This window comes from Natator depressus, chromosome 10, assembly GCF_965152275.1.
Source record: "Natator depressus isolate rNatDep1 chromosome 10, rNatDep2.hap1, whole genome shotgun sequence".
NCBI classification, from domain to species: Eukaryota; Metazoa; Chordata; order Testudines; family Cheloniidae; genus Natator; species Natator depressus.
This window is the reverse complement of record NC_134243.1, coordinates 83,329,051-83,354,492: the sequence shown is the minus strand read 5'-3', so window position 1 is coordinate 83,354,492 and position 25,442 is coordinate 83,329,051. Positions and strand designations below refer to the sequence as shown.

The 25,442-nt window shown below is 64.8% G+C and overlaps 1 protein-coding gene across 2 annotated transcripts; it reads left to right on the top strand.

Moving 5' to 3' along the window:
• Positions 1-219: 219 nt before the first annotated feature.
• Positions 220-22,691, top strand: FURIN (furin, paired basic amino acid cleaving enzyme). Of its 2 annotated transcripts, none has more exons than XM_074966715.1 (16): positions 220-340; positions 4,206-4,575; positions 12,014-12,112; positions 13,729-13,824; positions 15,396-15,524; positions 15,888-15,964; positions 16,486-16,574; positions 16,857-17,020; positions 17,101-17,313; positions 17,773-17,873; positions 18,032-18,135; positions 18,419-18,536; positions 20,495-20,674; positions 20,778-20,902; positions 21,519-21,635; positions 21,835-22,691. In XM_074966715.1, the coding sequence occupies exons 2-16, from the start codon at positions 4,396-4,398 to the stop codon at positions 22,395-22,397; spliced, it is 2,355 nt and encodes a 784-aa protein (XP_074822816.1). In that variant the 5' UTR covers positions 220-340; positions 4,206-4,395; the 3' UTR covers positions 22,398-22,691. The 2 variants fall into 2 exon arrangements, with proteins under 2 accessions (XP_074822816.1, XP_074822815.1); XM_074966714.1 differs by having other exon boundaries at positions 16,857-17,029; positions 21,835-22,690.
• The last annotated feature ends 2,751 nt before the right edge of the window (positions 22,692-25,442 follow it).

Genomic DNA, 25,442 nt, shown 5'->3' with positions numbered 1-25,442 from the left:
GGGGGTCTCAGTCCGCGCACCAGACCTGCAGGGTCCCCCCGGCCCGGCGCGGGCCGAGGGCGCCGCCTCCCGAGGAGGGGCCGGGCGCCGGGCCGGGGGGAGCCCCGCTGCAGCCGTGACGGCATCCGGCGGCGCCCGTGGGCCGGGCCGGGCCGGGCCGAGCCGGGCTGACAGCTGCGGCGAGTCACCAGGCGGCGGCCGGGCCTGGCCCCCCCGCTCCTGCTGGGCCGGGCTCGGCTCCGGGGCGGGGGCTCCGGGCTTCCCCGCGAGGTGACGCTGCTCCGCCGCCGCCCATAAAGGGCCACGGCCGCCAGCCGAGCGGAGCCGAGCGCCGCGCAGGGTAAGGCCGGGCCGGGCCGAGCCGAGCCGAGCCGGGCCGGGCCGGGCCGGGCCGGGCCGGGCGCCCCCGCTGCCCTTCCGGGGGGACCGAGGCGCCCCGTCTGCCGGCCCGCGGGCAGCGCGCTCGGGGACCGGAGGCAGGTCTCCCCCGGGTGCCCGTCAGCCGCGGGCCGGGCCGGGCCGGGGGGAGCCGCGCCCCGCAGCGCTCGCGGAGAGCAGAGGCCTGGCTCGGGGCTTGACAGCTCCGGCGCGGGCCGGGCAAGGGGCCTCGGTGCAGTTTCCCGGGCTCCGCCCAGTCCGAGGGGAGCCCGGCCCAGAGCTGGGGCTGCGGGGCCCGTTTCCCGGGCTGCCCCTGCCCGTTCTCCGCCGGGGCGCGGGGCGCAGGGCGCGGGGGAGCCGCCGGGGCGCGGGCTGCCTGCGAGCGGCGCCCGAGCGGGGTGGCCGGGCTTGGGGCGAGCCCTGCTTGCGGGCCTGGGCCTGGCGCTTCCTGCCTGGCGGGGCCGGGGGCCGGGGGCCTGTTGGCAGGGTGGGCGTTCAGCTGGAGCAGCAGCAGAAGCGCCGAGCCCTGGGTGGGAGGCGGGGGTCTGCCTGCCCGCTCCGCGGCTTGGTTTCGGGTGGCGATGGCGCTGCTGCTCTGGGCAGCTGTGAATCGTTTCTGTCCCCGGGGACACTTATGGGGTGGCCCCATTGTGCAGTGGGACGTTACTGCTTTGGTGACCCCACAGAGCTGCAGCCTTGCCCAGGTGACGGGGCAGGGCCCCCTCCTCTGGCTCTCAGGGCAGCTTGTGTTCCCTGCGCCTGGCTCTAGGCTGGGGGCGCCCTTCTGGGTGCTCTGAGCAGGGGGAACGGACCCAGGGCTCTTCCCAGAGCCAGCCCCCCATCAGTGTCTTGGCTTCTGAGCGGTGTCTCTGGCCCCCTGGACACGCTGGGCTTGGACTGGAGCTGGGCTTGAGAGTGGAGCTGAGGGGAGCTTTGCTTGGGGACCCCAAAGCACCTTCAAACCTAGTGCCCCAAACTTGCCAGAGCTGAGGGAGGGCCCCAGCTTATCCGCTGGGCAGTTGGGCTGGGCTGGGTGGTCTTAGGGGCTGAAAGCAGCTGGCATGCTGCATGGCCTGTCGCTCTGAAATGACTGTGTTAGAAGGGGCAGTTCTTATTCCCACTTATGCCGGGCGGCTCCTGACTGCTCCTGTGGGGATGGGCAGTTCTGTGGTCCAGACCCCCCCCCCCCCATTCTTCAGAAACATGGGTCTTGGGGGGCGGGGCTGGGGAGGAAACCAATGGCTGTAAGGTGCTCCTGGCAGGAGAGAGCAGCCTCACCGCCCCGACTTGGGTAAAGCGCCTGCTGCCATCAGTGGGCACTGGCTTTGGTGGGGCACTGGAGCAGCCCTGGCTGGAGGGGGGGGAGTGCTGTACCTGCAGAAGGTGGGCAACTGGGTAATCGACTGGGGGTGGGGAGGGACTGGCTGCCCCTGCCGATGCTCTGATGGATCAAGAGGAAGTGGTTTGTTTTGGGCCATGTAGTCTTGGTGGCCACGTCTGTGCAATGGACTGCATAATTATCTAGCGTTGGTGAATTCCACAGGCTATCGTGAAGTGCCAGAGTTTAGCAGGCAGGATTCGAGCTCGGCGGAGACGCTGCAATGGCCGACACACCCAGTTATATGTGGGTGTCTGTCTAGTGTCAGGTCAGCGGCGTAGCCTCGGCTGTGGTGCTGCCCATGCAGAACAGCTGGGTGGGAGCCACCCTGGAATCACTGGCTGAACTGCTTCTGTGACTCCATAAGAACCTTTTGTGAAACCCTCCCCCGTAGCCTTTCCTCTGGGTTTGTGCAAAGCTGGTCTCTGGAAGCCCAGGTGTTGCTGCCCTGTGCCCCGGGACATCCCCCTTGTGGTTAATAGGGCGGCAAGTTGCAAGGGGCAGGCACCGAGGGCTGTGCGGTGACTCTCAACAGGTCTCTGGGCCCTAGCGTAAGGAATCTAATCCCTCCTGCTCTGTGGAAACAGGCACCCACTGAGTGCTAGGGGCTCGGGAGAGCCTGTCTATGTGGGAGATGGGGCTAGGGCGAGCCCTGCTCTGTCCATCCCTATGGCAAGGGCAGCTGGGGCCAGATCCTGGCGTTCCATGGCACACTACAGCTCTACCCATCAGCCCTGCCCCCACTTAGAAGGGCAGTCACAAGGAGAGTCTTCCCCTCTCTGAGAGGTAGGAGCAGGGGTATGGGCCCCCTTCCTTTCCCAGCAGGAGCAGGGGCTCCCTCCTTCCTCACACCCTGGGAGAAGCAGGGCCACGCAGCCAGGGTGTTTCTGAGTCCGTGGGTGGGCCGGGTTCACTGCACTCTGCTCTCAGCTGGGGGTGTGGCGTTAACCCTTCATTGAGGAACATGGGGACACCCCTCCCTGAGCCATCACAACTTCGCTGTTTGCTTCTCTTCCCAGGCCCAGGGCTTAGGCTCTTTGTGGGAATCGCTCCTTTTGTTTAGCACATCACCTGGCTCCAGGAGCTGGGCGGGCAAGGGCCTGCAGTGCCTGGGTCTTAGTGCAGCCCCACTTCATGCCACTTGGCGCAGCCCTTTGTCCCTGGCTAGGTGGCCGAGGCATGGGCCCCCTTGCCCTCCTAAGGCCACTCATCTCCCCTGCAATAATCTTCCGCTGAATTGTAACTAGGGGTCACGGCCTTCATAGCTCACGTCGGGGTTCTTTGCATTTCCCCATCCCCCTCTATTTCAAGGACTTCCTGCAGCCCCTCACCTCATGCCAGGGCTGTGTCCCCCATTCTCCCCCCAGGCCTCCTTCGCACACCATTATTACTTCTCATTAGGGTGCCAACATGTAAACTGTTTTGGGTGCTGAGCTGGGCAGAGGGGTAATTTCCGCCATCAGTAGGTTCTTTGACCCGTAGGCAATTACAGGCTTATGTGGCTGCCTCTGCTAGCCAGGTGCTAGGTGCTCCATGTGATCCCCATTTCCCCCTTCCAGGTTGTCACCTGGATCCATGGGGTTTGGCCCCCTGACGCCTAGCCCTGACTCTTAGGAGTTGAGCGGCTGTGTACTTGTTGTGTGGCAGTCAGGCTGAGTATCCCCGTCCCCATCCTCATCCCCCTCCCAAGCCAGGGGCAACGTGGCTTCAGGCTGAATGTGACCAGGCATGGCCATGCCTCTGCTGTGGGGTTGGGCCGGTGTCATCTGGGCCTGGTGGCATCACCTGGTGCTGGGGTCTGCTGGGCGTGGTGCTCCTGCACCAAGTGGCTCTCCCAGGCCCCCTGGCTCCAGGTTTCTCAGTGCCCTTGTGAGTGAAGGAGCTGATTAAAGGCCGGTGTGGGTGGGAGGGAGGTGCTGGGGCTGCTTGTCTCCATTGCTGGCTACGGAGAGGCTGAGTGTGTTTCTCTCCCCCCGCCCCTCCCCCTGCTGTGGTTTGGCTGCTTGCCCCTTGCCCAGGTGGGGTCTGCCTCGAGCTGGGCGCTTGGGGTGAGTTTCCTGTTTGCTTCTGCCTGGGCAGAGGGAGCCATTTGCTGTCCTCTCCCCGCCTTCGGCAAACACGGCCTGCCCTGCTCCCTGCCGGCTGGGTCTGCCTGTTCGTAAGCCTAGAGCATAAACACACATTGGCCAATAGCAGGGTAAACAGCGTGAGATGAGACTGGCCCCCTAGAGCTCTGCAGCTGGGAGCTGGGCCGGCGGGCAGGGCCCCACTGTGAGGGATTCGCGTCTCGCCCCCCGTGGGGCACTGCACTCCCTCCGGTCAAGGACTGCGCTCTGCTTGTGCGCTGGGCCTGGGCAGGCTCTCCTGGCAGTGCTGTGTTTCCGGGGGGCTCTGTGGGGCTGATCGCTGTGGAGAGGCTCAGCCGTGACTTGTGCTGCTTTTCCTCCAGGGGACCTCTGATCCGCTGTGGTGCTGTCCAGCCCCTGCCTCCGGCTCACTGCTCTCAGCTTGCTGCTTGGATGTCGTCCCCATGATCCCCAGGCCAGCTGGAGGGCCAGCCGGGCAGAGTGAGCGCTGAGCGGGGAGCGCCCGCTGGGCACTGGTGTTCCTGGGCCCCGGCGAGAGGCTCCAATCTTCTGATGGATCTGGGGCCCCGTTTGCTGCTCTTGCTGTGGACTCCAGTGGTGGTGGTGGCGTGGCTGGCCCAGGAGGGGCTAGGCCAGCACGTCTACACCAACACCTGGGCCGTGCTTGTCCCAACGGGGCCGCAGGAGGCTGAGAGGCTGGCCAGGAAGCATGGATTCCTCAATCTTGGGCCGGTGAGTGAGCCTCTCCCTGCTTGGCGCCACCCCCCCCGGAATGGTCCTGTGTGCCTGGTGCGCAGCCTGCCCCTTGCAGGCCCTCTGGCTCCTGGCATCAGAGCCTGCCCTGGGGCCACGTGGGCAGCTCTCCCTGGGGGGCAGGGGTGGTCTGTTTGCACGAGGCCAGGCAGGTCCCTGGGGCCCTGTCAGTGCAGTTCTGGCAAGGCCTCTGTTGGCACTCCTGGCTTGGTGTGAGCTGGGAGCAGGGCCTTCCTCTGCCCCTTTCCCCCCCACCCCCCTAGCAGGACTGCCCCTCAGCCCAGCCTGGAGCTGACTTGCCCACGGACTGGGGAGAGGGGTGATGCACTCAGGTCCCACCACTAGCAGACTGAGTGGGCGAGGCAGGGCCGTGGGGGGAGCAGTGTTTGGGTGAGTCTCTAGGACCCATGCCAGTTGCTCCCCCTCAAGTGAGCTGGGCACAAAGGTCCAGCATTCCCGTGTGGGACAGCGGGTGCTGAAACCTGCAACCTGCTACAGGAGAACTGTCAGGCGGGTTGTTGACAATGACTCCTGTGTCCTTCCCCAGGAATGCCCTCTGCAAATGCATGTGTCAGCCCGGCCCTGTTTCCCTTCCATCAGTGTGTGGGCATGGGGGCTGAGCACCGGGCCTGGCCCGCAGCTGCCCCTCAGCGGGCTGCGTGGGACTCGTGTCTGTTCCCCATTGGCTCTGCCGTCCTCTCTCTTATCTCTGTGCTGGGAGCCTGGCAGCCCCTGCTATCTCCGCAGCACTGGCTTAGCGCCCGCTCCCCGTGATGGGGGCACGGCTGCCGTTCACACCGACGATAGCGAAGGCAGCTCTCCAGAGATGTGCCTGGAGGTGAGGTCCCGGCCTTGGCAGGGCCGATGCTTCGTGGAGCTCCTTTGCCTGCTGGCGCGTGCGACGGGCGGGGCCTTTCTTGTCCTGGTGGCCGCTCTTTCTTCCCGGCCACTCCCTGAGCCCCTGGCTCGTGAGCAGCGGTGGGAGTGCTGTCCCCAGGGCACTGGCGCCATCGCTGTCCCTTGCTCAAGTGTGGTGGGAAAAGGTGACGTGTTCTCAGGAGCGCTGGGTGCAGCCCGCAGTGGTGTGGCAAGCAGAGCGTGACGCGCTACCAGGCGTGCGCCTCGGGGTGAGCCGGCTGGGGCCTAGCAGTGGGCGGCTGGGACCCACCGCCCCCAGCGGGGTGCCTGAGCCAGCCTGTGCTGCACTTCCCTGCTCCCCACCTGCTTTGTCCCTGACCGAAGGGGGAAGGCTGTGGATGTCTCCCTGCCCCTCCTGGGAGCCCTGGTGAAGCTCTGCCGGCCGGGGGCCCCTGGGCTAGGACTGCCGGCAGCGGGGTGCTGCCGGTTTGCCAGGCTTCCTCTGGCTGAGGAGTGAGTGCTCAGGAGCACCTGAGGGGGGAGCAGGGGCTTGGGATGTCTGTGATCTGGGGGGCTGGCTCTGCCCCTGCACCCTGCCCTGGCAGCACTGGCTGCTGTTGGGCTCTGCCCTAGTGACATGGGGTCAGGCTCTGCAGGGGCCTCAAGCCATGGGGAGTTCTCCTCCCCCCCCCCCCCCGTTTACTGTTTGGGGGAAGGGGAACCCAACCCTCCTGCATTCTTGACCATTCTCCTACAGTCCCCCCAGGAGTAAGGGAGGGGTGCCCGGATTGGTGTCCGGTTGGGGGCTGGGCTGCCTGGGCCCAGTCGGGGCTCCTGGCTCTGTCCTTGCACAGCTGCCCTGCCCCCACCGCCTGTCTGGCGAGAATCGCCACTGCGCCCGTTCCAGGGCTTCCCGGGGCACACGGCAAGGAGAGCAACTGGCCCCGCCCCAGCCTCTGCCCTGAGGGTGGGTTGGGGGCAGGGGCTGCAGAGCTGGGGGTGGGGAGTGCAAGTGGGTGTCTGAGTAGTGGGCTTCCATGCCCTGCACGGGGGCCTTCGTCAGCCGGCAGGGTGCAGGCTGTCGCTCTGCCAGGAAGGAAGTGGGCGGGGGGTTGAAATCCCTCAGGAAGTTTCACAATTGGTGGCTGCAGGGCTGGGACCTTGCTCTGAGCCATCCGGCTGCAGCTGGCTGGGGGGCAGGGAAAGCAGCTGCCTCTGGAATAGCCCGGGTGCCTCTTTCTGCCGGCTCATAAAGGGACCCTCACGCAGGGCTCCAGGACCGTGTGCGCTTGCTGTGGGTGGGGGCAGGGGCTGGCACCAGCTGCTCTGAGAAGTGCTTGGCCTTTGCTCTGACAGTGTGGGCTGTGGTGGGGGGGTGGCACGGAGTGGCCTGGCGTTTGCTTTGCTGGTGTGGGCTGTGGGGGGGTGGCATGGAGGGGCCTGACCCATGTACAGATCTTGGAATTGGCGTGAAAGCTGCAAACCTCGCACTGAGGCCAGTGCCCCTTGGTGCCAGGGTTCCCCCTCTACACCCGGAGCCGCTCTTCCTGCAGATGCCTCCTCGCTGGCAGTAGGGCCGGTTTGGCTGCCGGACGGAGGGCCGTGCTTGCTGGGGAGTGTTGGGGCCCAAGGGCACAGCCTGCCACCATGCAGGCGAGTGGGGGAGAGCTGGGCTGGAGGTTGCATGGCTGCCGAGCCTGCTGGGTTGGCTTCTGGAGGGCCAGGGCCTGGGGGAGAAGCTGCCTGGTCTGTGGCCCCGCAGTGCAGGCATGCTGCTGGGTCTGGGCTGTTGCTAGGAGGTCCCTGCAGGGCAGTGCTGGCCGCAGCTTGCTCTGTGGGGTGCCCTGCTACTCGGACTGCATCTCCTGGCGTGCCCTGCATGTCTCCATCCCACGGGGGCAGGTCCCAGAGTGCATTGGGACTGCACAGACCCCTCTGCCAAATGCAGAGGATTTTGCTGAGCCCCAAGCTCTGAGCTCGGGGTCCCCTGGCCAGAGCGTTCAGTTGAACCCCTGCTTGGGTTGTGTGCCACCTCCTGCCCTCCCGCTCCTCCAGCTGTGCAACAGCAGCTGGTGACAGGGAGCTGTTGCGGCTGGTGCCGAGATCCTGGAGGGAGGAGCAGAGCTGCGTGGGTTTGTGGAGGGGGCCTTCCCAGCCTGCTGCAGTGATTGCACTTGGCAACGCAACTGAAGGATGGTGTTTTTCTGGCTCATCCAGTTCACTTAATTCCCTGACGAGGCACCGCAGACCAGTGTGACACTGGGCCCGGCAGGGCCAGGCTGGCACCGGGCTGGCCTGGGCCTCCCAGCAGCACCTATCTGCAAAGCCCTGGCTGACAGGAGGCTGGCGGGACTGGGGGTGAGGCTCAGAGGGGGCAGGACACAGGGCTGTCAGTGTTCCCTCTAATTTTTTATGTCCATGTGCGGAATGAATTTTGTGATATGCACCCATGTGGAGGTGAGGTGTGACACGTGACCTTCGTATGGGTGCACATCACAAAATTCATGTGATGGGGGTGGGGCCACGGGGTTTGGAGTGTGGGAGGGGGCTCAGGGTTGCGGCTGGGGGGTGCAGGCTCTGGGTTGGGGCCGGGAATGAGGGATTTGGGTTGTGGGAGGGGGCTCAGGGCTGGGGCAGAGGGTTGGGATGTGGGCGGGTGGGCTTTGGGGATGAGGGCTTTGGGGTGCAGCCTGGGGCTGCGGTGGGAGAGAGGACTCCCCCCAGCCCTCTCTCGCCGCAGCAGCTGGGGGCTGGGGGAGCGGCGTCTCTCCCCCGCTGCGGTAGCTCGGGCTGGGCTGGACAGAGAGAGGGGTACCCCTCCCCACCGCGGCTGGTCCATGTTTTGGCCGTCAGGGAGGAGCACCTCTCCCTGCTGAGCCCTGAGCCCTTGCCCAGCTTGGAGGGAACATAGGCTGCCTGTGGGAGGCACCCATCTGAGCACTTCAACTGCTGCCAGCTCCGAGCTTCGGTGACCAGCCCAGGGATGCCTGGGTTCCTGGCAGTAACTGCCCTGAAATGGCTGGATGGTGAGCAGGGGTCTCCGCCCATGGGCGGATGTGGGGAGGTAGCCACTTTCCCACATAGCTTCTCTGGGAGGCTCTTCTTGCTGCTGTCTCTGGGGGTGGTTTTACGGGGGGCTGGATGCAGCAGCAATGGGGGAGGAGCCTGTGAGAGCCGGCGGGGGTGGGGAGCACCTGGCAGTGCCCCCCAAGCCTGGGGCCTTTTCGGAGGCTTCTGAGGTGGCGAGCTGGCTTGGGCGTAGGGCTGCTGCTCGAATGGGGCAAGGAGGGGTGCCATGGTGCCTGGGGATGGCGTGGGGCTCAGGCGGGGCCAGGACAGGGCACCGGTGGAGGGCCCAGTTCTCCCAGTGTCTCTGCTGACACAGCTGCTAGCCTGGGGGGTGCCGTTGTGCAGGCAGAGGACTCTGCAGTGCCCCTCGGCCCCACTGTGTCTCTGCCACCTCTGCCCACCCTGCTCCCGCTCTCCGCCGGTTCCTGCAGCCGGGCAGTGGAGGGCGGTGTCCGCTTATCTCCCATCTCGCCTCAGCAAACAGGTGTCCGTTCCAGCCTCTTGCCATGGCAGCATGTCTCCGGGGGCCCTTGGGTGCTGGGCCCTGTTGTCCGGCTAGTTCCTGAGGTGATGGCAGGCAGCAGCCCACTCCTGGACCCCTGCTGCCCCGTGCCAACCCTCTGCCCCCAGCTCATCCCGGGCTCCAATTGCACTGGCCTGGCATGCCCACCTGAGGAGCTCCCTAAGGGCTGCTCTCCCATCCTATGGCCGGCAGGGGGGCCCCCGCTGGGGGAGGGCGGCAGGCCGGGTCAGCTGCCCTGGGCCAGCAGTGCCTGGGCTGGAGCCCTGCCCTGAGCGTGGCCCGTTCCTGCAGCCTCGGGGGCACTCGGTGCTGGGTCTGGGGGCTTGTTCTGGAGCAGGGCTGCCTGCAGGACAGGTGGCTGCCTGCTAGCGTTGCTACTTGGTCCGGGCAGACCCTAATCCTGTCTGGTGACCAGGCAGAGCTGGGAGCTGCTCTGGGGAACAATGGGCCCCTGTTCCTGGCCCAGGCAGGCGAGGAGGGACGTGGCGCTCGCTGGGCTAAGGGCAGCTTATGAAACCAAGTAGCTTTTCTCTCCCCCAGCTCCCGTATCACGTAGCGCTGGTCGCATCCCTTGCCCTCCGCCTGACCAGGACCACGGCCCCACTGACAGGACGCATGGGGGGCCTGTCTCTGGTCTTCGGCACCATAGCCCTTCCCCCAGCACGCTGCCGCGTGGGCACAGAAGGGACTCGCCCAGGACACGCAGGGTGTCTGTGGCAGAGCAGCCCCTCGAACCCAGAGCTGCACGACCCCATGGCCACCCTCCCTCTCTGGGCTGCACGCGCAGGGCAGCGCTCGGCACTCTGGCTGGGGCCCTTGCTCAGGCGGAAGTGGGGGGCTGTGGAGCCCATGGTGGCAGTGGGGGCTGGAGCTGCAGAGGTGCCCGGTCTCCACCCTATGGGCTTGGCGGGAGCCGCTGGCGTGTGCTGTGGCTGCTCTGGGCAGGAAGCCAGGCTGAGCAGGGGGCCGTGCCGGGGAGCAGAGCCCAGCCGCTGCCTCTGCCTGGCCCCCAGCACCTGCTCTGGGAGGATTTGCAGGCGCCCGGCTGGGCCTGCCTCCTGGGCTGGGCAGGGTCCCTACTGGAGTCTCTTCTCCAAGAAGCCAAGGGGCCCACAGTCCTCTCTGCCCCTGCCCAGCTCCCCTATGGCTCAGCACCTGCCTCAACTCCTGTGTCTGCCTGGGCATGTGGGGAGGGGTGCCGCGGTGCCCGGGGATGGCAGTGGGGAGCAGCACACAGGCTGGGCCAGGACATGAGACATCCTCATTGGGATGGGCCCAGTCAGTGGCCGCCTGCTTCCTCTCCTGGGAGCAAGCGAAGTGTGATGGGGAGCAGCCCACCATGGCTCAGCCCTGCCCTGGGGCGGAGAGAGCAGGGCTGGACTCCTGCAGGGTCCCAGAGTGGGTCCTTGAGCCAGCCTGGGGGCTCCCTGCACAGCGGGCTCTCTGCCCGCTGCCCACCCCCTCCTGAGGAGCCTGCTGTCTGCTCTCCCCGCAGCCAGGGCGGTGGCGTCTGCCCACTCCAGGCACAGGCCTCACCCAGCAGGGAGCAATGGTGCCCAGCAGAGGACATGCCTGAGCCTTGCCTGCACGCTGGTCCTGCAGGGGATGGCCCTAGGTGCCTTCCCGGGGAGGGGGACGCAGCCAGGTGGGGCCAGAGCAAGGCCTGGCTGCGGGGGAGGAAGCTGCTGGCCTCACTGGGCTGGGAGGGGGAGCCGTAAGTACCAGGGCCCCTGAGTGTGCAGCAAGCACCTTTGCCAGCCCTGGGATGCCCAGCTCCCTGCTAGCTGGACTTGGCCGTGGCATCTCGCGGAGCCAGAGGCTGCAGCCCCAGGAGGTGACTGAGCACTGGGCCTGCGCAGGCCGGCCCGGGGGCTGGGGCTGCAGCCGGGCTCACTCACCAGTACAGTGTGCGCCCTGCTCAGAGGCCTGCTTGGCAGCAGGTGCCCCCCGAGAGCAGCCCCTGGGAGGCAGGGGCCCTGCGCGCTTGCTTTGGAGTGGATGCGACTTTGGGCAGAGGAGCGAGCCCTTGCTCCCACCCCAGCCAGCATAGCCTGTGGGCAGCGCTCAGGGGCTCGCCTCGCTGGGGCACTCTGGGGGGTGTCTGAAGTGGACGGGGGGTCCTGCTCCCTTGCTGAGCCGGGGGGGAGGGGAGTAGGGAGACCTGGCTGCTCCCAAACAGCAGCTGAGCTGCAGAGGCCCCAGCTCCGAGGTGAGAAGAGCAGTCCAGGCATGGCCCTGTGCCTTGGCCTCCTGTCCCGGTCAGGCAGAGACTGGGGGTTCGGGGTAGAGGCTACAGCATCCTGGCAGGTTGGGCTGCAGCTCTGCATGGGGCGAGTGGTCATTGGCACAGCAGGGGGCATGGGTGCAGGCTCCCGGGCTCTCTGTAGTGGGTGGGGGTGGGAGGGGTGGTCTGTCGCTGGGGAGGCTGCTCTGGGACTCGGTCTTCATGTTCACAACTGGAGCCCCGACCCCAGCCGGGCACAGAGCAGGGCACGGGAGCACCCGCAAGCCAGGGGCTGCTAGCATGGGGGGGTGTTGTGCGCCCCTCCCCTCAGCAGGCTGCAGGGCCACAACCCTGGGGGGATCCATGTGTGGCTGCTCCAGGCCTCCCTGTCTGCCCCCCTTCACTGCGCCCTCTCCCTTCGCCCACCCCCAGCCGCCGCACTTAGTTACTGTGAAAGAACCCAGCCAAGGTCTAGTGTGCAGACCACGAAGTGCTAGCCCATGGCTTGCCCAAGCACCTCCAGTGACCCTCCCAGCCCTGCTCTGTGGGCAGGGGCTCTGTCCAGCACTGTAGGACATGTAATAAGAGGGCCAGGGATGGGGCAGGTCTAGTCCAGGCTCCCAATCCCTGCTCTGCCCAGACTTGCTGTGTGGCCACAGGTGGCGTGGCAGGTCGGGCCCTGGGGAGCCGGGGCGGGGCTGGAGGGCTCTGTGCTGGTCTCACCCACGCTCTCTGTGTTGCAGATTGTCGGTGACTATTACCACTTCCGGCACCACGCGGTAGTGAAACGTTCCCTCTCGCCCCACCGGTCCCGGCACAGCCATTTGGCCAGGGAGCCCCAGGTAGGTGGTGTCTGCCATGCTGTCCTTGCTGAGCCAGCTGCGGGGCTGACCCGTGCGCCCTCGCTGGGAAGCTCCTGGTTGAAGGGCTGAGCCACCTGGCAATGGTAGTTTGGTCCCAATCGCCAGCCTGCATGGTGCCTAGCGCTGGGATGGGCAGGGGCAGGGCTGGGGTCATCAGCAGAGTTGAGGAGGGGACCAGGACTGTGATCACAGTAGGCTGTGGGTCAGAGCTAGGGGGTCCAGGGCTGGAATAGCAGGGGGCTTGGGGTCAGGGATGGGGGGGTCCAGGGCTGGAATAGCAGGGGGCTGCGGTCAGGGCTGGGGGGCACCGGCACAGCTGGGGGTCCAGGGCTGGAATAGCAGGGGGCTGGGGGTCAGGGTTGTCGGATACTGGGCTTGGTACTCAGGCGGGTGCTGTGCCAGCCTGGTCACATCTCGCATGAGCTGCATGCTCCCCTGAGCCATTCAGAGGCAGCGGGACTGAATGCCGGGCGCTGCCTTGCTCCTAATCAGCCGTCTGCTCTGCCGGGATCACGCCAACCCCTTCGTCGCCAGCTCTGCTCATGCGTCCTGTGGAGCGGCTGGACCGCGCCCAGCGCCCAGTGCCCAGACCAGTCGCGGTGTCCGAACCCTTTTCTGAACGGGCTCCTGGGCTGGCACATAGCTTCTGCCAAGGCTGGTGCCGAATGCAGGGGCCCTGAGGGGCAGGGAGGGGGCATGGCTTCACCTGGCACTCCAGCCTCAAAACTACAGAGGGCTGGACACTGGTTCCTCTGCCCTCCCCCCCCCCCCCCAGCATCTCTGTGGGCCACAAACTTTGGTGGTGACTTCAGAGGTGCCCGCGTAGCAGGGGAAGGTGCTGGCTGGCGGGATTCAGAGCTCTGTGCCGCTGCTGTGCTCCCCGGGGAACGGGCAGGGCCTTGGGTTTCTGGGTGGGCAGAGGGGCAGGAGGGGAGCCGGTGCCTGGGGATGGAGGCCCTGCTGTGAGCACTGCCGTGGGATGCTGACCGTTCCTGTGCAGGATGCTGCCCCTCAGGCCTTTGCCCTGAGAGCTCCTTAGCCAGGGGCTGTGGCAGGTTTGGCCCAGCAGCCCGGGCCCTGTGCTGGCAGCTCTTGAAAGGCTCCCTGGGGCGTGTGTTGGAGAGGGTGCCAGCCGAGAGCCTGCGCTCGTCCATAGCAGGATGGTGCGGGCCCTGCTCTCAGGCCTGACATGGAGCCAACCCATTGCAGCCACTCCTTCCACTGAGTGAGAGAACGCCCGCACTGGGATTTCCTCCTCCTGCCTTCCTGGCCCCTCTGAGCCCCGGACAGAGGTGCAGCCCTGCCCCTTTAGAGTGCCTGCCTCCGCCTGGAGCGCCCCCTCCCCTGAGGTATTGCACAGGCCCCATCATGCCCTTGCCAGGCAACCTCCTCTTTCCCGCTCGCTCCTGGGGCAAGAGGGGGCTTGTATAGCCTGAGGCTGGGTGGCCAGGGCAGTGGCAGCTGCGTGCCAGGCTAGCTGGGGTCAGTCTCAGGTGCCTGTAGCTGCTGGGAGGAGGAGCGGATGCCCAAGCCTGAGCTGGCTCCTCCGTCTGCTCAGAGCGGGGCGCTCGTCACTCTCCTCTGTCGGTCTCCAGGTGCATTGGCTGGAGCAGCAGGTGGCAAAGCGCAGGACAAAGAGAGACGCCTTCACGGAGCCCACAGACCCCAAGTTCCCTCAGCAGTGGTACCTGGTGAGTGATGGCTGGGGGCTGTGTGCAGGGGAGCGGCTCGGATGTGCTGCACTGGAGGATGGGGAAGGGGGGTGCAGTACAGGAGGAGTTGGGAGGGGGTGCAATAGCTGGGTTCTAGTCAGCTGCTTTGCTCTGTGCCAGGCATCGCCCTGCTCGTGTCTGTTTCCCTAACTGGAACATGGGAGTGGCCAGACAAGAGCAGACCTGTGGGCCATCCAGCTCAGTGTCCTGTCGCTGCCTTTGGCTGGGAGCAGCTGCTTGAGAGGAAGGAACCCTGCAGCAAGCTGTTTGGGGGCCAGGCACCGTTTCCTCCTCCCCATCCTTTAGGCCAGTCAACGCCCAGAAGCGGGAATGGTTACATCCCTTCCAAAGCTCCTGCTTTCATTCAAGCCTCGCTATTATGGCCCTGTTGTTGTAGGAATAGTGGGGGGGCTACAGGTCGGGACGGGGGGCAGTGCCTGCTGGGAAACGTCTGTGGCAGGCTGTCTGGGAACATGTCTGCGCTGTCCCCTTCTCCTGCGGGGTGTGCGTGAGGACTGACCGCCTCTGAGAGGGGGCTTTGATCCTGGGGCTGCGTAGCTAAATCTGGGGTCGAGTCGCATCGGGGCCCAGGAGGGTCACTGATGCCCTGCTGGGGAGGGGGGCTTCCCAGCCTTGCAGCCCGCGCCTAATCCCTTCATTCCAGCTAATGGCACATGGCTGGGATTAGCAGAGCCAGGGCCAGCTCCTGCTCAGATAGCCCCTCCCGCAGCAGCATGTCCGCCCCTCACCAGATGCCAGATTCCACCCCCATCACAACTCCCCAGGCTCTTCTATGCCCCAGCTCTTAAACAGCCCCTCTGAGGAGCCCTTCAGTGTCCCAGACCCTGAGGGGTCCCACCCGTCCTTCAGGGCATGGCACGTGTTCCCCACACCTCCAAGACCGAGCCTCTGGGCCGCAGCCCTGCAGCGTCTTCCCCAGGAGCTCTGCCCTGCCAGTCCAGCTGGGCCGAGCTGCAGTCTCTGGGCGAGCGATGCCCAGCAGCACGTGCCTGCAGCGCCGGCAGGCGGCCTTGTCCAGCCAGAGCAGGTGTATTCGTCCCTGCGCATGGCCTGGGAAGGCCTTCGGGCAGCACAGAGCCGCCCGGGTTCAGCCATTATCCAGCCTGGCCAAGCCAGGGCCAACAACCCCTAGAGGCCAGGGGAGACTGCCAACCAGTTGCAAGTATCACACACCCTTGTCCCACCACCTAGACACTTGAGTAACACATAGGGGAAACTGAGGCACACACAGTATTCAGACAAAACAGTAGGAACATGCTCACTTGGTCACAGTGGGGCAGTATCCTCTGGGGTCCTTCCACTTGCCCTGACTCCCCTGAAGGGCCAAACCAAGTTAGCTGATTTCATGTCTGATTGCAGCTGATGTAGCTTGGGGTGCACCCTTTCTGTTACCTGTACGTTGGTGCAGCTTGCAGACAGCCGTGGGTGGTGGGAGCTGCTGCTCCATGACCCTCGTCGGGGGTCGCACCGCCCCCCACCCCCGGGTCTTTCAGGGTGTGATCAGTGGGTTTCTGGTCTCATTCCTCTAGTACAACGTGAACCAGCGGGACCTGAACGTGCGGGGGGCCTGGGAGCAGGGCTACACCGGCAGGGGGATTGTTGTCTCCATCCTGGACGATGGCATTGAGAAGAACCACCCGGACCTAGAGGACAACTATGTGAGTAGGGGCCACCACGCTCACGTGCAGGGACAGCCCCTGTGCTGCACTGTGCCCGCAGCTGGGCACACAGCGTGCTGGGATCTGTTGTCTTTGAAGCCCACACCTGCCGCTCCACTCAGTCCCAGGCTCCTGGCACATGGCCCTGGGCTGAGCAGGATTCGGGCCTGGTCCTAGAGTCCAGAAGTGTGGTGAGGCAGCCCTGGCTGCTAGAGGAATGAAGTCTCCCCCTCCCATGCCATGGGCAGGGGCTGGCCTGTGGCTCCCTGAGCTTGCTGTGAACCACAGCACAGCCGTGGGCAGCTGCCTGGCCCAGAAGGGAGCGTGGGGCTCTGCTGAGCTGACAGAGCTTCTGTGTTCTAGGACCCCGGGGCCAGCTTTGATGTGAACGACCAGGACCCAGACCCACAGCCTCGCTACACACAGATGAACGATAACAGGTGAGGGGGGCCAGGAGTCGTCTGCCTGGGGGTGTGGTGCGCTGGATGGGGCCTGGCTGCTCCAGGGAGCTTGTCCTGGGTGGGGAGCGCACCCAGTGGGCTGGGTGTTGGAGGTGGGGGGTGAGGAGAGGCAGGGGCCCCAGCTGTGGTGGGAGCCTGATTCTATTCAGGGGCTATCGGGGTGGCTCAAGCACAGGAAACCAGGTTCCAGGCCCTGAGCATCCGCAGCTGGTGGGGAGTGGGGGTGGGCCTGGGGAGCCCCTGTGCCCTGGCAGAGCTGTACCTGCCTCCCCTCCCCAGACACAGGCTCATTCATTGCCAGCTGGAGCTGAGTCCGGCCATTCCTGTCCCGCTTCGGTTCCTGATCCCAGGGCGCTGGGCGGTGGGAGAGCGGCCCCGGCTCCAGGGTGCGTGTGTGGCAGCAAGGGAGGCTGCAGCTCGGCCCCTGGGGCTGCGGGGACCCAGCCTGTGCTTCCTGGGCTTTGCGTCTGACCGTGCTGTGTTACTGTTCCCTGGTGCAGACATGGCACCCGCTGTGCCGGTGAAGTGGCTGCTGTGGCAAACAATGGGATCTGTGGCGTGGGAGTGGCTTACAACGCCAGGATTGGAGGTGGGTGTGTGCCCGGGCCAGGGCTGGTGGGGAGCCTCTGCCCGCTGCTTCCCATGGCCTGAGGCCTGATGGGTGAGGATCTGGGGCTCTGGCCTGCCTGCCTCTCAGGCCGGGATGGAGACCCTGCACGGGGCTTGTGCCTGCAGACACAAGTTTGCAGGCCATGGGGAGCCCATGCCCATCCCAGAGCTTCCACACTGGGGAGCCAGGGGGCTGCAGGGGGAGCCCCTCGAGCCACAGAGCCTTTGCTGGAGAAGCTGGTGACGTCTCCTGTGGCTCTAGGTGTGCGCATGCTGGATGGGGAAGTGACCGACGCTGTGGAGGCCCGCTCCCTGGGCTTAAACCCCAACCACATCCACATCTACAGTGCCAGCTGGGGCCCCGAGGACGATGGCAAGACGGTGGATGGGCCGGCCCGGCTGGCAGAAGAGGCGTTCTTCCGAGGGGTCAGTCAGGTGAGCAGGAGGGCTGGGCTGGCTGTGGGCTGCCATGGCTGGGGCCTGCCTCACTCTGTCTCTTTCTACAGGGCCGGGCGGGACTGGGCTCCATATTCGTCTGGGCCTCTGGGAATGGGGGCCGCGAACATGACAGCTGCAACTGCGATGGCTACACCAACAGCATCTACACACTGTCCATCAGCAGCACCACCCAGTACGGCAACGTGCCCTGGTACAGCGAGGCCTGCTCCTCCACCCTTGCCACCACCTACAGCAGCGGCAACCAGAACGAGAAACAGATTGTGAGTCCAGGCTAGGCGGGCGCCAGGCTGGGAGCGGGGCATGCTGGGAGCGGCCATCTTTCTTTGGACTGGCCAGGAGTGGGGCTCTCTCCATGGGCTGGCCAGGAGCAGGGCATGCCGGGAGCAGGGCTCTCTCTGTGGGCTGGCTGGGTGCCTCGCTGGGAGTAGGGCAGTCTGTGTTGGCTGCACCTCCAGTGAGAGCTGAGGGCAGCCCCGTCTCTGGAAATGATCTTGCGGGGATCCTGAGGGATGGGGCTTCTGGACACTGTGGCCCCGGGAGCTGCTCCCAGGTTCACTCTTGCTAACCCAGGGGAATCCAAACTGCTCCACAGTTGAGTGGGGAGGGGCCTGTCCCCCAGGCGGAGTTTGAAATGAACTGGGGCCCCCTGGCAGTGCCCTGGGTTCACAGGGACCGGGGTGGGAGTGCAATGGGGTCTCATGCCTTGCCTCTCCCTGCAGGTGACGACCGACCTGAGGCAGAAGTGCACAGAGTCGCACACGGGGACCTCTGCCTCGGCTCCACTGGCTGCTGGCATCATCGCACTGACCCTGGAAGCAAAGTGAGGCCAGGCGAGGGCTGCGGTGGCGGGCTGGGTTCCCCACGGCACAGATGAACAGGGAGCAACCTGGATGTCTGATTTGGTTTCCCGGGGGGGTGGGAGTTGGCCCTGGCAGGACCTTGGCCATGCATGCTCCAAGCCCACCTCTGTCTCCGCAGTAAGAACCTGACCTGGCGGGACATGCAGCACCTGGTGGTGCGGACCTCGAAGCCGGCGCATCTCAACACCAATGACTGGGCCACCAACGGCGTGGGCCGCAAAGGTAGCATGCTGCCCGCCCCCCTGCCTGGGCTGTGATCGTCTGGGCACGGCCGGTGCCACCCCGCGGGCCCCTCCCGTATGTGCGCAAAGTGCCCCAATCTGCCTTTGGAGCCCCTGGGGTGTGGGTCGGGGGGGCCACAGCCCGTGGGGTTTGCGGCTTGCCTTGGGCAGGGCTGGCTGCAGGACACATGAGAGGCACCCCCCAGTGCCCAGAGGGGGGCACCCCAGGGACCTTTCCTTGTCCGCCCAGGGCCTTGCGCCTCACCCTCTCTCTGTCTTTGCAGTCAGCCACTCCTATGGCTACGGCCTGCTGGACGCGGGGGCCATGGTGACCCTGGCCAGGAACTGGACCACGGTGGGACCCCAGAGGAAGTGCATCATCGACATCCTCACTGAGCCAAAGTGAGGGCTGGTGTGTCCCGGGGGCGGGGGGGGGGGTCTCCTGCTCTGTGCCCAAGCCCTCAGTGTGGCCAGACAGTCCAACAGCTCCTGGGTAGAGCCCAGGCGTGCTAGGGTGGGCAGGGCTGGGCTCGGAGCCATGCGCTGCTCCCTGTGTGGCTGACATGGGGCAGAGCCAGAGAGGGGCCTGCATTTCCCCCTTGGCAGGCTGCAGTTGGCACTTTGGGCACCCTGAGCTGAGGAGAAGAGCTGGAAAGAGGCCTCAGCTAGAGCACTGGGGCTCCAGAGACTGGCCTGGGTCTGCGGCTCAGCCCCCTTCTGGCTCCCTGCCCTGGGGCTCATGCCCGCTGCAGGCCATCTGGCTTCCCTGGGGAGCGGCTGGGTCAGCGCTGCTGGTGAGTGCCAGTGCCGTGTGCAGAGGGAGCCGGGGTCCCCGTCCTGTGTGCAGAGTGGTGCCGGGCTCTGCTGCCTGCACGTGGCTTGCCAGCGCCGCTCCCTCGGGTGCTGTGGTTTGGGAGCAGCCAGCGTGAGCTGGTGCTGGACAAGGGTCTTTTCAGGGCTCACACAGAAGCTCCTTTCACTTGTGCTTGCCCATCTCCTCAGTGCTTGCGCTGTGCCCTGCGTGGCTGGGATTGGGGCGCTGAGTGCTTCCCACAGAGCTTGGGGGGCCTGGACAGCAGCAGCGCCTGTCTCTAGCTCCACTTGTCCCTCCCTGCTTGCTTCCCAGGACTAGCACCCTGGGATCCGCGAGTGCTCCTAGGCTGTGCTGGCATCCGCAGCCCCTCCATTGCAGAGCATAGACGTGCCAGGCCGAGCGCAGCCACCCGGCATGCTAGGAGTGGAACTCAGTCAAGAGCCACCCAGGGCCCCCATCTCCCCTGGCTGCCCCATAGCTCTGGGCTTCTCTAGCACCCAGGTGCTCTCTGAAGTTCCCTGCCACCGCAGCACCGGCTGGGCCCTGCTGGTCTTCAGCCTGGCCTGGCAGCTTTGGGGAGAGGGAGGAGATGTGGTGCCCAGGCTGGGGAGCAGGAGCCGAGCTCTGGGGATGCTGCCGTCTCCACTGCAGGTGAAGAAAGGAGCCATTCATGGCTGGCACAGTGCAGCTATTCAGGACGGGGAGGACGCAGTCACTGAGCAGCCCCCTGCCTTCCAGGAACTGGGCTGGTTTGAATGTGGTGCCCATGCAGTGGGGGGAGTGAGCGCTGAGCTGGGGGAGCTGCCTGCCTGCTATGGCACAGGAAAGGCCAGGAGGTCCCATCTTGTCCATCCCAGAGCCAGACCTCTCAGGGAATGTCCACAAAGAAAACCCCATGGCTGTGTCCGAGCTCACAGGGCCCTAAGCTGCAATGTGGGCGTTCTGGAGCCCGGACTCTGGGATCCTGCAAGTGGGGAGGGTCCCAGAGCCTGAGTCAGCTGACCTAGGCCAGCAGCGGGTGTGCATTGCAGTGCAGACCTACCTCAGCCCCTCCCCAGAGCCAGCTTCATCTCCCAAGGTCATGCCAAGCCTTGTCCTGTCCCGCGGGGCTGTGTTCTGACCTGGGTGCCCAGGATCAGGCAGGGTCTGACTGATACACAGGGTCACCTTCAGCTACTGCTCAGCCCTGCCGGTCCCCCACACAGCTCCTGGGCCCCAGCTGCCCTGAGTGGTGGGGCTGGGTTCTGTGCCCCAGAGTGGTGCTGGCATGCAGCTGGGGACCCCTGCCCGGGGTGGGGGGCTGGTGGGGGGCTTCCCTAGCCGCTGCATTCCTAGCAGTGGCAGGCGCTCTGGGCCACGTCCTGCACCTCCTGTCTGCTCTTCCCTTGGGGCTCTGGAGGGTTGTTGCTTGTGAGCTGAGAAGGCAGCGGGGTTGGTATTTCCCTGGGACCTCGGCTCGGGTGCTGTGGGGGGGCCCTTTCCCTGCTGTGTGGGTGCTGGCACCCCCTGCTGGCTGTGCACTGACTCCACCTCCTGTGCTCTGCAGAGACATTGGGAAGCGCCTGGAGGTCCGGAAGAAGGTGGACGCCTGCTTGGGGAAGGCCAGCTCCATCGGCAGGCTGGAGCACGTCCAGGCCAGGCTGACTCTCTCCTACAACCGGCGTGGCGACCTGGCCATCCACCTCACCAGCCCCATGGGCACCCGCTCCACCCTCCTGGCTCCCAGGTAGGGCCCCGACTGCCACAGCCTGGGGGCTGTCCAGGCCGCCGCCCCTGTGCTGCTAGGGCTGTGTCTCGGGCAGCAGGCCTCACCTCTCCCTTTTCCCCAGGCCTCACGACTACTCGGGCGAGGGTTTCAACGACTGGGCCTTCATGACCACGCACTCGTGGGACGAGGACCCCTCTGGCGACTGGGTGCTGGAGATCGAAAACACTAGTGAAGCCAATAACTACGGTGCGTGCAAGGGGCTGCAGGCTCCCTGGCCCCTGCTGCGGCCCCGGCTGCCCGCCCAGCTCCCAGGCACCTGCTGGCCGCTGCCCCCGATGCCTGCTGCACCGTTTCTGCCCCCCCTGCTTGCCTGGCCCGGCCCACAGTCGCAACTGGTAGGCTGGCGTAGCGTGCGCGAGGTGCCGTGTGCTGAGTGAGGGATGGCCGCCCTGTGGCCGCAATGCCTGCGCTCCAGTGGTGACATTGCGGGGCAGGGGCTCCTGAGGCCAAGCACCCGCGAGAGGGGGGACCTGGATCTGCCTCGGAGGGACTTGGAGGAACTTTTCGATTCAGAGGCCCCATGGTGGCAGTGTGCTCCCCTTGCGCGGGGTAAGCCCAGGGCCCCCATCCCAGCTGCTGCTGCTGGGGCCCCACTCCAGGTCTCACGGGTCACGTGGGGCTGTGGGCCGTGAGCACAGCCCACCCGGCTCCCCTGGGCTTCGGTGGGAGTGGAAGGGGGTGCGACCGGCCCCGTGGCCAGCAGAGGGCGCCAAACGCCAGGATGAAAGCCAGGTGGGTTAGCAAGGCTGAGTCCAGGTGGGCGGGTCCCTGGGCGCTCCTCACCCTCTGCCTTGGCCTGCAGGCACCCTGACCAAGTTCACGCTGGTTCTGTACGGGACCGCGACAGAGCCCACCAGCCTCTCCAACCGGCTCGAGAGCAGCGGCTGCAAAACCCTCACCTCCAGCCAGACCTGTGTGGGTGAGTGAGGGGGCTGGACTCCCACTGCTGGACAGCCAGGCCCAGGGGAGGGGGGCAGAGCTGTGCCCAGGAGCGCCCCGGCCAGCCGAGCCCTGGCAGTGCAGCCTGGCTCAGACGTGCCACGGCCCATGGGGCAGGCATGCCAGTCTGGTGCTGGCAGAGCTCCAGGCCGAGGGCTAACCCACCCCTGTCCCCACAGTGTGCGAGGAGGGCTTCTACCTGCACCAGAAGAGCTGCCTGAAGCGCTGCCCCCCCGGCTTCACGCCCAGCCTGCAGAGTGCCCACTACGCCCTGGAGAACAGTGTGGAGCCCCGTCCCCCTCACCTGTGTGTGCCGTGCCACACCTCCTGCGCCACCTGCACGGGGCCCGTGGCCACTGCCTGCCTCAGCTGCCCAGCCCACTCGCACTACAACAGCCTGGACCGAACGTGCTCCCACCAGACGCAGAGCAGCCGCGCGTCGCCCGCCCTGGGCAAGGGCCAGCCCGAGGCACCTCCCGCCTCCAAACTGGCTGTCCTGGTGGCCAGCCTCAGCTGCGTCTTCATCGTCCTCATTTTCATCACAGTCTTCCTGGTGCTGCAGCTGCGCTCGGGCTTCAGCCTGCGGGGCGTCAAGGTGTACTCCCTGGACAGCGGGCTCATCTCCTACCGGGGGCTCCCCGCGGACCTGTGGCAGGAGGAGCTGCCTTCCGAGTCGGAGGGCGAGGACTGCGAGGCGCACAGCGAGAGGACTGCCTTCATCAGAGACCAAAGTGCCCTTTGAGCCCCCCGGCCCCTCCCTGCCCTGCCCTGGCACAGCCCCCGGGCCAGGGAAGGCTGAGGGGCCCTGGACACTGCCCCGTCCTGCTCGGGTGAGGGCTTCACCAGCTGCTGGCACCGTCCTGTGGGCACCTCTGCTCCTGGGCAAGGGCAGCGGCTGCCCGGCCTGCTCTAGGGAGGGCCCCCTGGCACCGTCCTGGGCTCTCACCCCCACAGCATCAGGCCCAGCCTCCACTTCTGTTTCTTTTAACTTGCCAAAGTGTTTTTAGCATGGCCCCCCCCCACCCCACCCCCACCGGCCCCATGGGCCTGGTGAGGGTCTTGTCTGCCAGCCTCGCCTGTGCCCGTCACACCCATGTGCTGGGGCAGGGGAAGCCAGATGCGTGTCTCTCAGGGCTGGGGCTTCCGTCTGCTCGGGCTGGCTCTCCAGGCTGCTGGCTGCCCTCGGGCTGGGCACTGCGTCTCCATGGGGGGGGCTCTGGTGAGGGGGTGATGTGCTGTCTCCCTCTCCAGCCTTGGGGCCCCCCAGGCTTGTCCCCATGTCAGGCCCAGGGCACTGGGCAAGCCCTGTTCTCTCTGTGACCCTCTCTCTTCTGGGGAGCAGCAGGGCTCCCTCAGCTCCGAGGCCCTGCCCGGGAGTGGCAGCTGTTTCCTTCTCTCTACAGCAATAATGGCTGGGCCACAGGCCGGGCTCTGCCAGAGCTATGGCGCTGCCAGGAGGGAGCGTGAGGCTCTGCAGCGCTGAAGAGCCAGGAGCACGGTCTTGCCCGGGGCCGGTCCCAGGGTCCCCAGCCCTGCGGCGGCATGCAGCAGCATCCCCACTGCTCCACGCCTGCTGGGGAAGTTTCCAGGGCCTTGCCCCATGGGCCTAACCCCCTGCTGTCCCTGCCTGCGGCTGGCTGGGGGCCGGCTGCCCTTCCCTTGGCCATGCAGTGCGTGGGGCTGGGCTGCTGGTACCCCACTTGCTGGACTTGGGCCATGCAGCCTGGGTCAGTCCCTGGAGCCCACCGCAGAGGCACCGAGTCATGGCGTGTCTGCCTGCCCTCCCCCTCCTGATGTGCCTTGCCCCTCCCCTGTGGTGACAATCTGTTTTGCTCCCCAGCTGGAGCCCCCCCCCCCAGTCCCCTCCCTGTTCACAAGTCATTTGCTCACAGTGGCAGGGCAAGGCCTGGCCCAGGGTAAGTGGGGGGGGGGCTTCAGCGCAATATGCCCCCTGCAAGGGGCCTGAGCACCAAGCCCAGAGCTGCACACCGCTCCGCCCCGCCATGGGCCTTGGCTGTGGGTGCAGCCTTCTTGTTCTAGCCCCTGCATAGGCTCCAGCCGGGCCGGGGGCAGGGCCCCCCACACCTGGTTTTTATCATAACTTTTTGGTGCACAGTAATTTTTTCTTGTAATTTAATCAGGTAGGCGTTGCCTGCTGCCCCCAGTTCTTAATTTAATGGTTGTGGATATAACACTAGAGAGACTGAGAGTTATTAAATGTTCAGAACTATGCAAACCAGCTGCCTTCCTGAGCATGTTCTGTGCCCCTGCCTGGGCAGGCTGCCCTGTTTGTCCCTGTGCCCCCTGCTCCCTCCCTCACGCATGCTGAGTGCCTCTCCCCCCATTTACTGCCACCTCCCCTTGGCCTGCGGCAGATGCAGGGGCCAGCCAGCTCTGTGCCCCAGCCTCCTCTTGGTGCTGCCCTCAACTCTCTGAATTGCCACCCCCGGGTACGCCCCCCTCTGCCCTGTGGCTCAGACTGGACACCGGTGGGGCGGGGAGACAAGATTAGGCCCTTTGCACCAAATCCACATGCTGCGGCCAGGATGTGGGAGCTTCAGCCTTTGAGAGCCCAATGCTGGGCTGTCAAGGTTCCTTCCCCACTCTGAACTCTAGGGTACAGATGTGGGGACCTGCATGAAAATCTCCTAAGCTTACTTTTACCAGCTTAGGTTAAAACTTCCCCAAGGTACAAACTATTTTACTTTTTGCCCTTGGACTCTATCGCTGCCACCACCAAACATCTAACAGGTATATAACCGGGAAAGAGCCTGTTTGGAAAGATCTTTTCCCCCCAAAATCCTCCCAACCCTTACACCCCCTTTCCTGGGGAAGGTTTGATAAAAATCCTCACCAATTTGCGTAGGTGACCACAGACCCAAACCCTTGGATCTTAAGAACAATGAAAAAGCCATCAGATTCTTAAAAGAATTTTAATAGAAGAAAAAGTAAAAAGAATCACCTCTGTAAAATCAGGATGGTAAATACCTTACAGGGTACACAGAGAATCCCTCTAGGCAAAACCTTAAGTTACAAAAAAACACAAAAACAGGAATCTACATTCCATTCAGCACAGCTTATTTTCTCAGCCATTTAAAGGAATCAGAATCTAACACATCTCTAGCTAGATTACTTACTAAGTTCTAAGACTCCATTCCTGTTCTGTCCCGGGCAAAAGCATCACACAGACAGAGAGAGCCTTTGTTTCTCCCCCCCTCCAGCTTTTGAAAGTATCTTGTCTCCTCATTGGTCATTGTGGTCAGGTGCCAGCGAGGTTATCCTAGCTTCTTAACCCCTTACAGGTGAAAGGGCTTTTCCTGTGGCCAGGAGGGATTTTAAAGGTGTTTACCCTTCCCTTTATATTTGTGACACACACCCCAAATCAGAGATAGGGTAAGACGCTGGCTGTGATTTCTTCCTGGAGCTCTAGGAGAAAACAGAGTGAATAAGACACATGCACCTCTAAATATACTACCAAGTATATAAAGACTAACAGTATTTTCCATATCTCAAGCACGATTTTATCCAGTTGATTCTGGGAAACTTTCACGGGAGAGTGCATCAGCCACTTTGTTAGAAGCTCCTGAGATGTGTTGGATGTCGAAATCAAAATCTTGGAGAGCTAAACTCCACCGAATAAGTTTTTGTTATTTCCCATGGTGTTATGAAGCCACTGTAGTGCAGCATGGTCAGTTTGCAGGTGGAAACGCCATTCCCAAACGTATGGGCGTAGCTTTTCCAGGGCGTAGACAATGGCGTAACATTCTTTTTCACTGACTGACCAGTT

Bases quoted from the DNA above. Each gene is read 5' to 3' on its own strand.
- FURIN (XM_074966714.1), top strand. From the start codon at position 4,396: ATGGATCTGGGGCCCCGTTTGCTGCTCTTGCTGTGGACTCCAGTGGTG. The intron at 12,113-13,728 runs GTAGGTGGTGTC...GTCGGTCTCCAG, and splicing joins ATTTGGCCAGGGAGCCCCAG to GTGCATTGGCTGGAGCAGCA. The intron at 15,965-16,485 runs GTGAGGGGGGCC...TCCCTGGTGCAG, and splicing joins ACACAGATGAACGATAACAG to ACATGGCACCCGCTGTGCCG.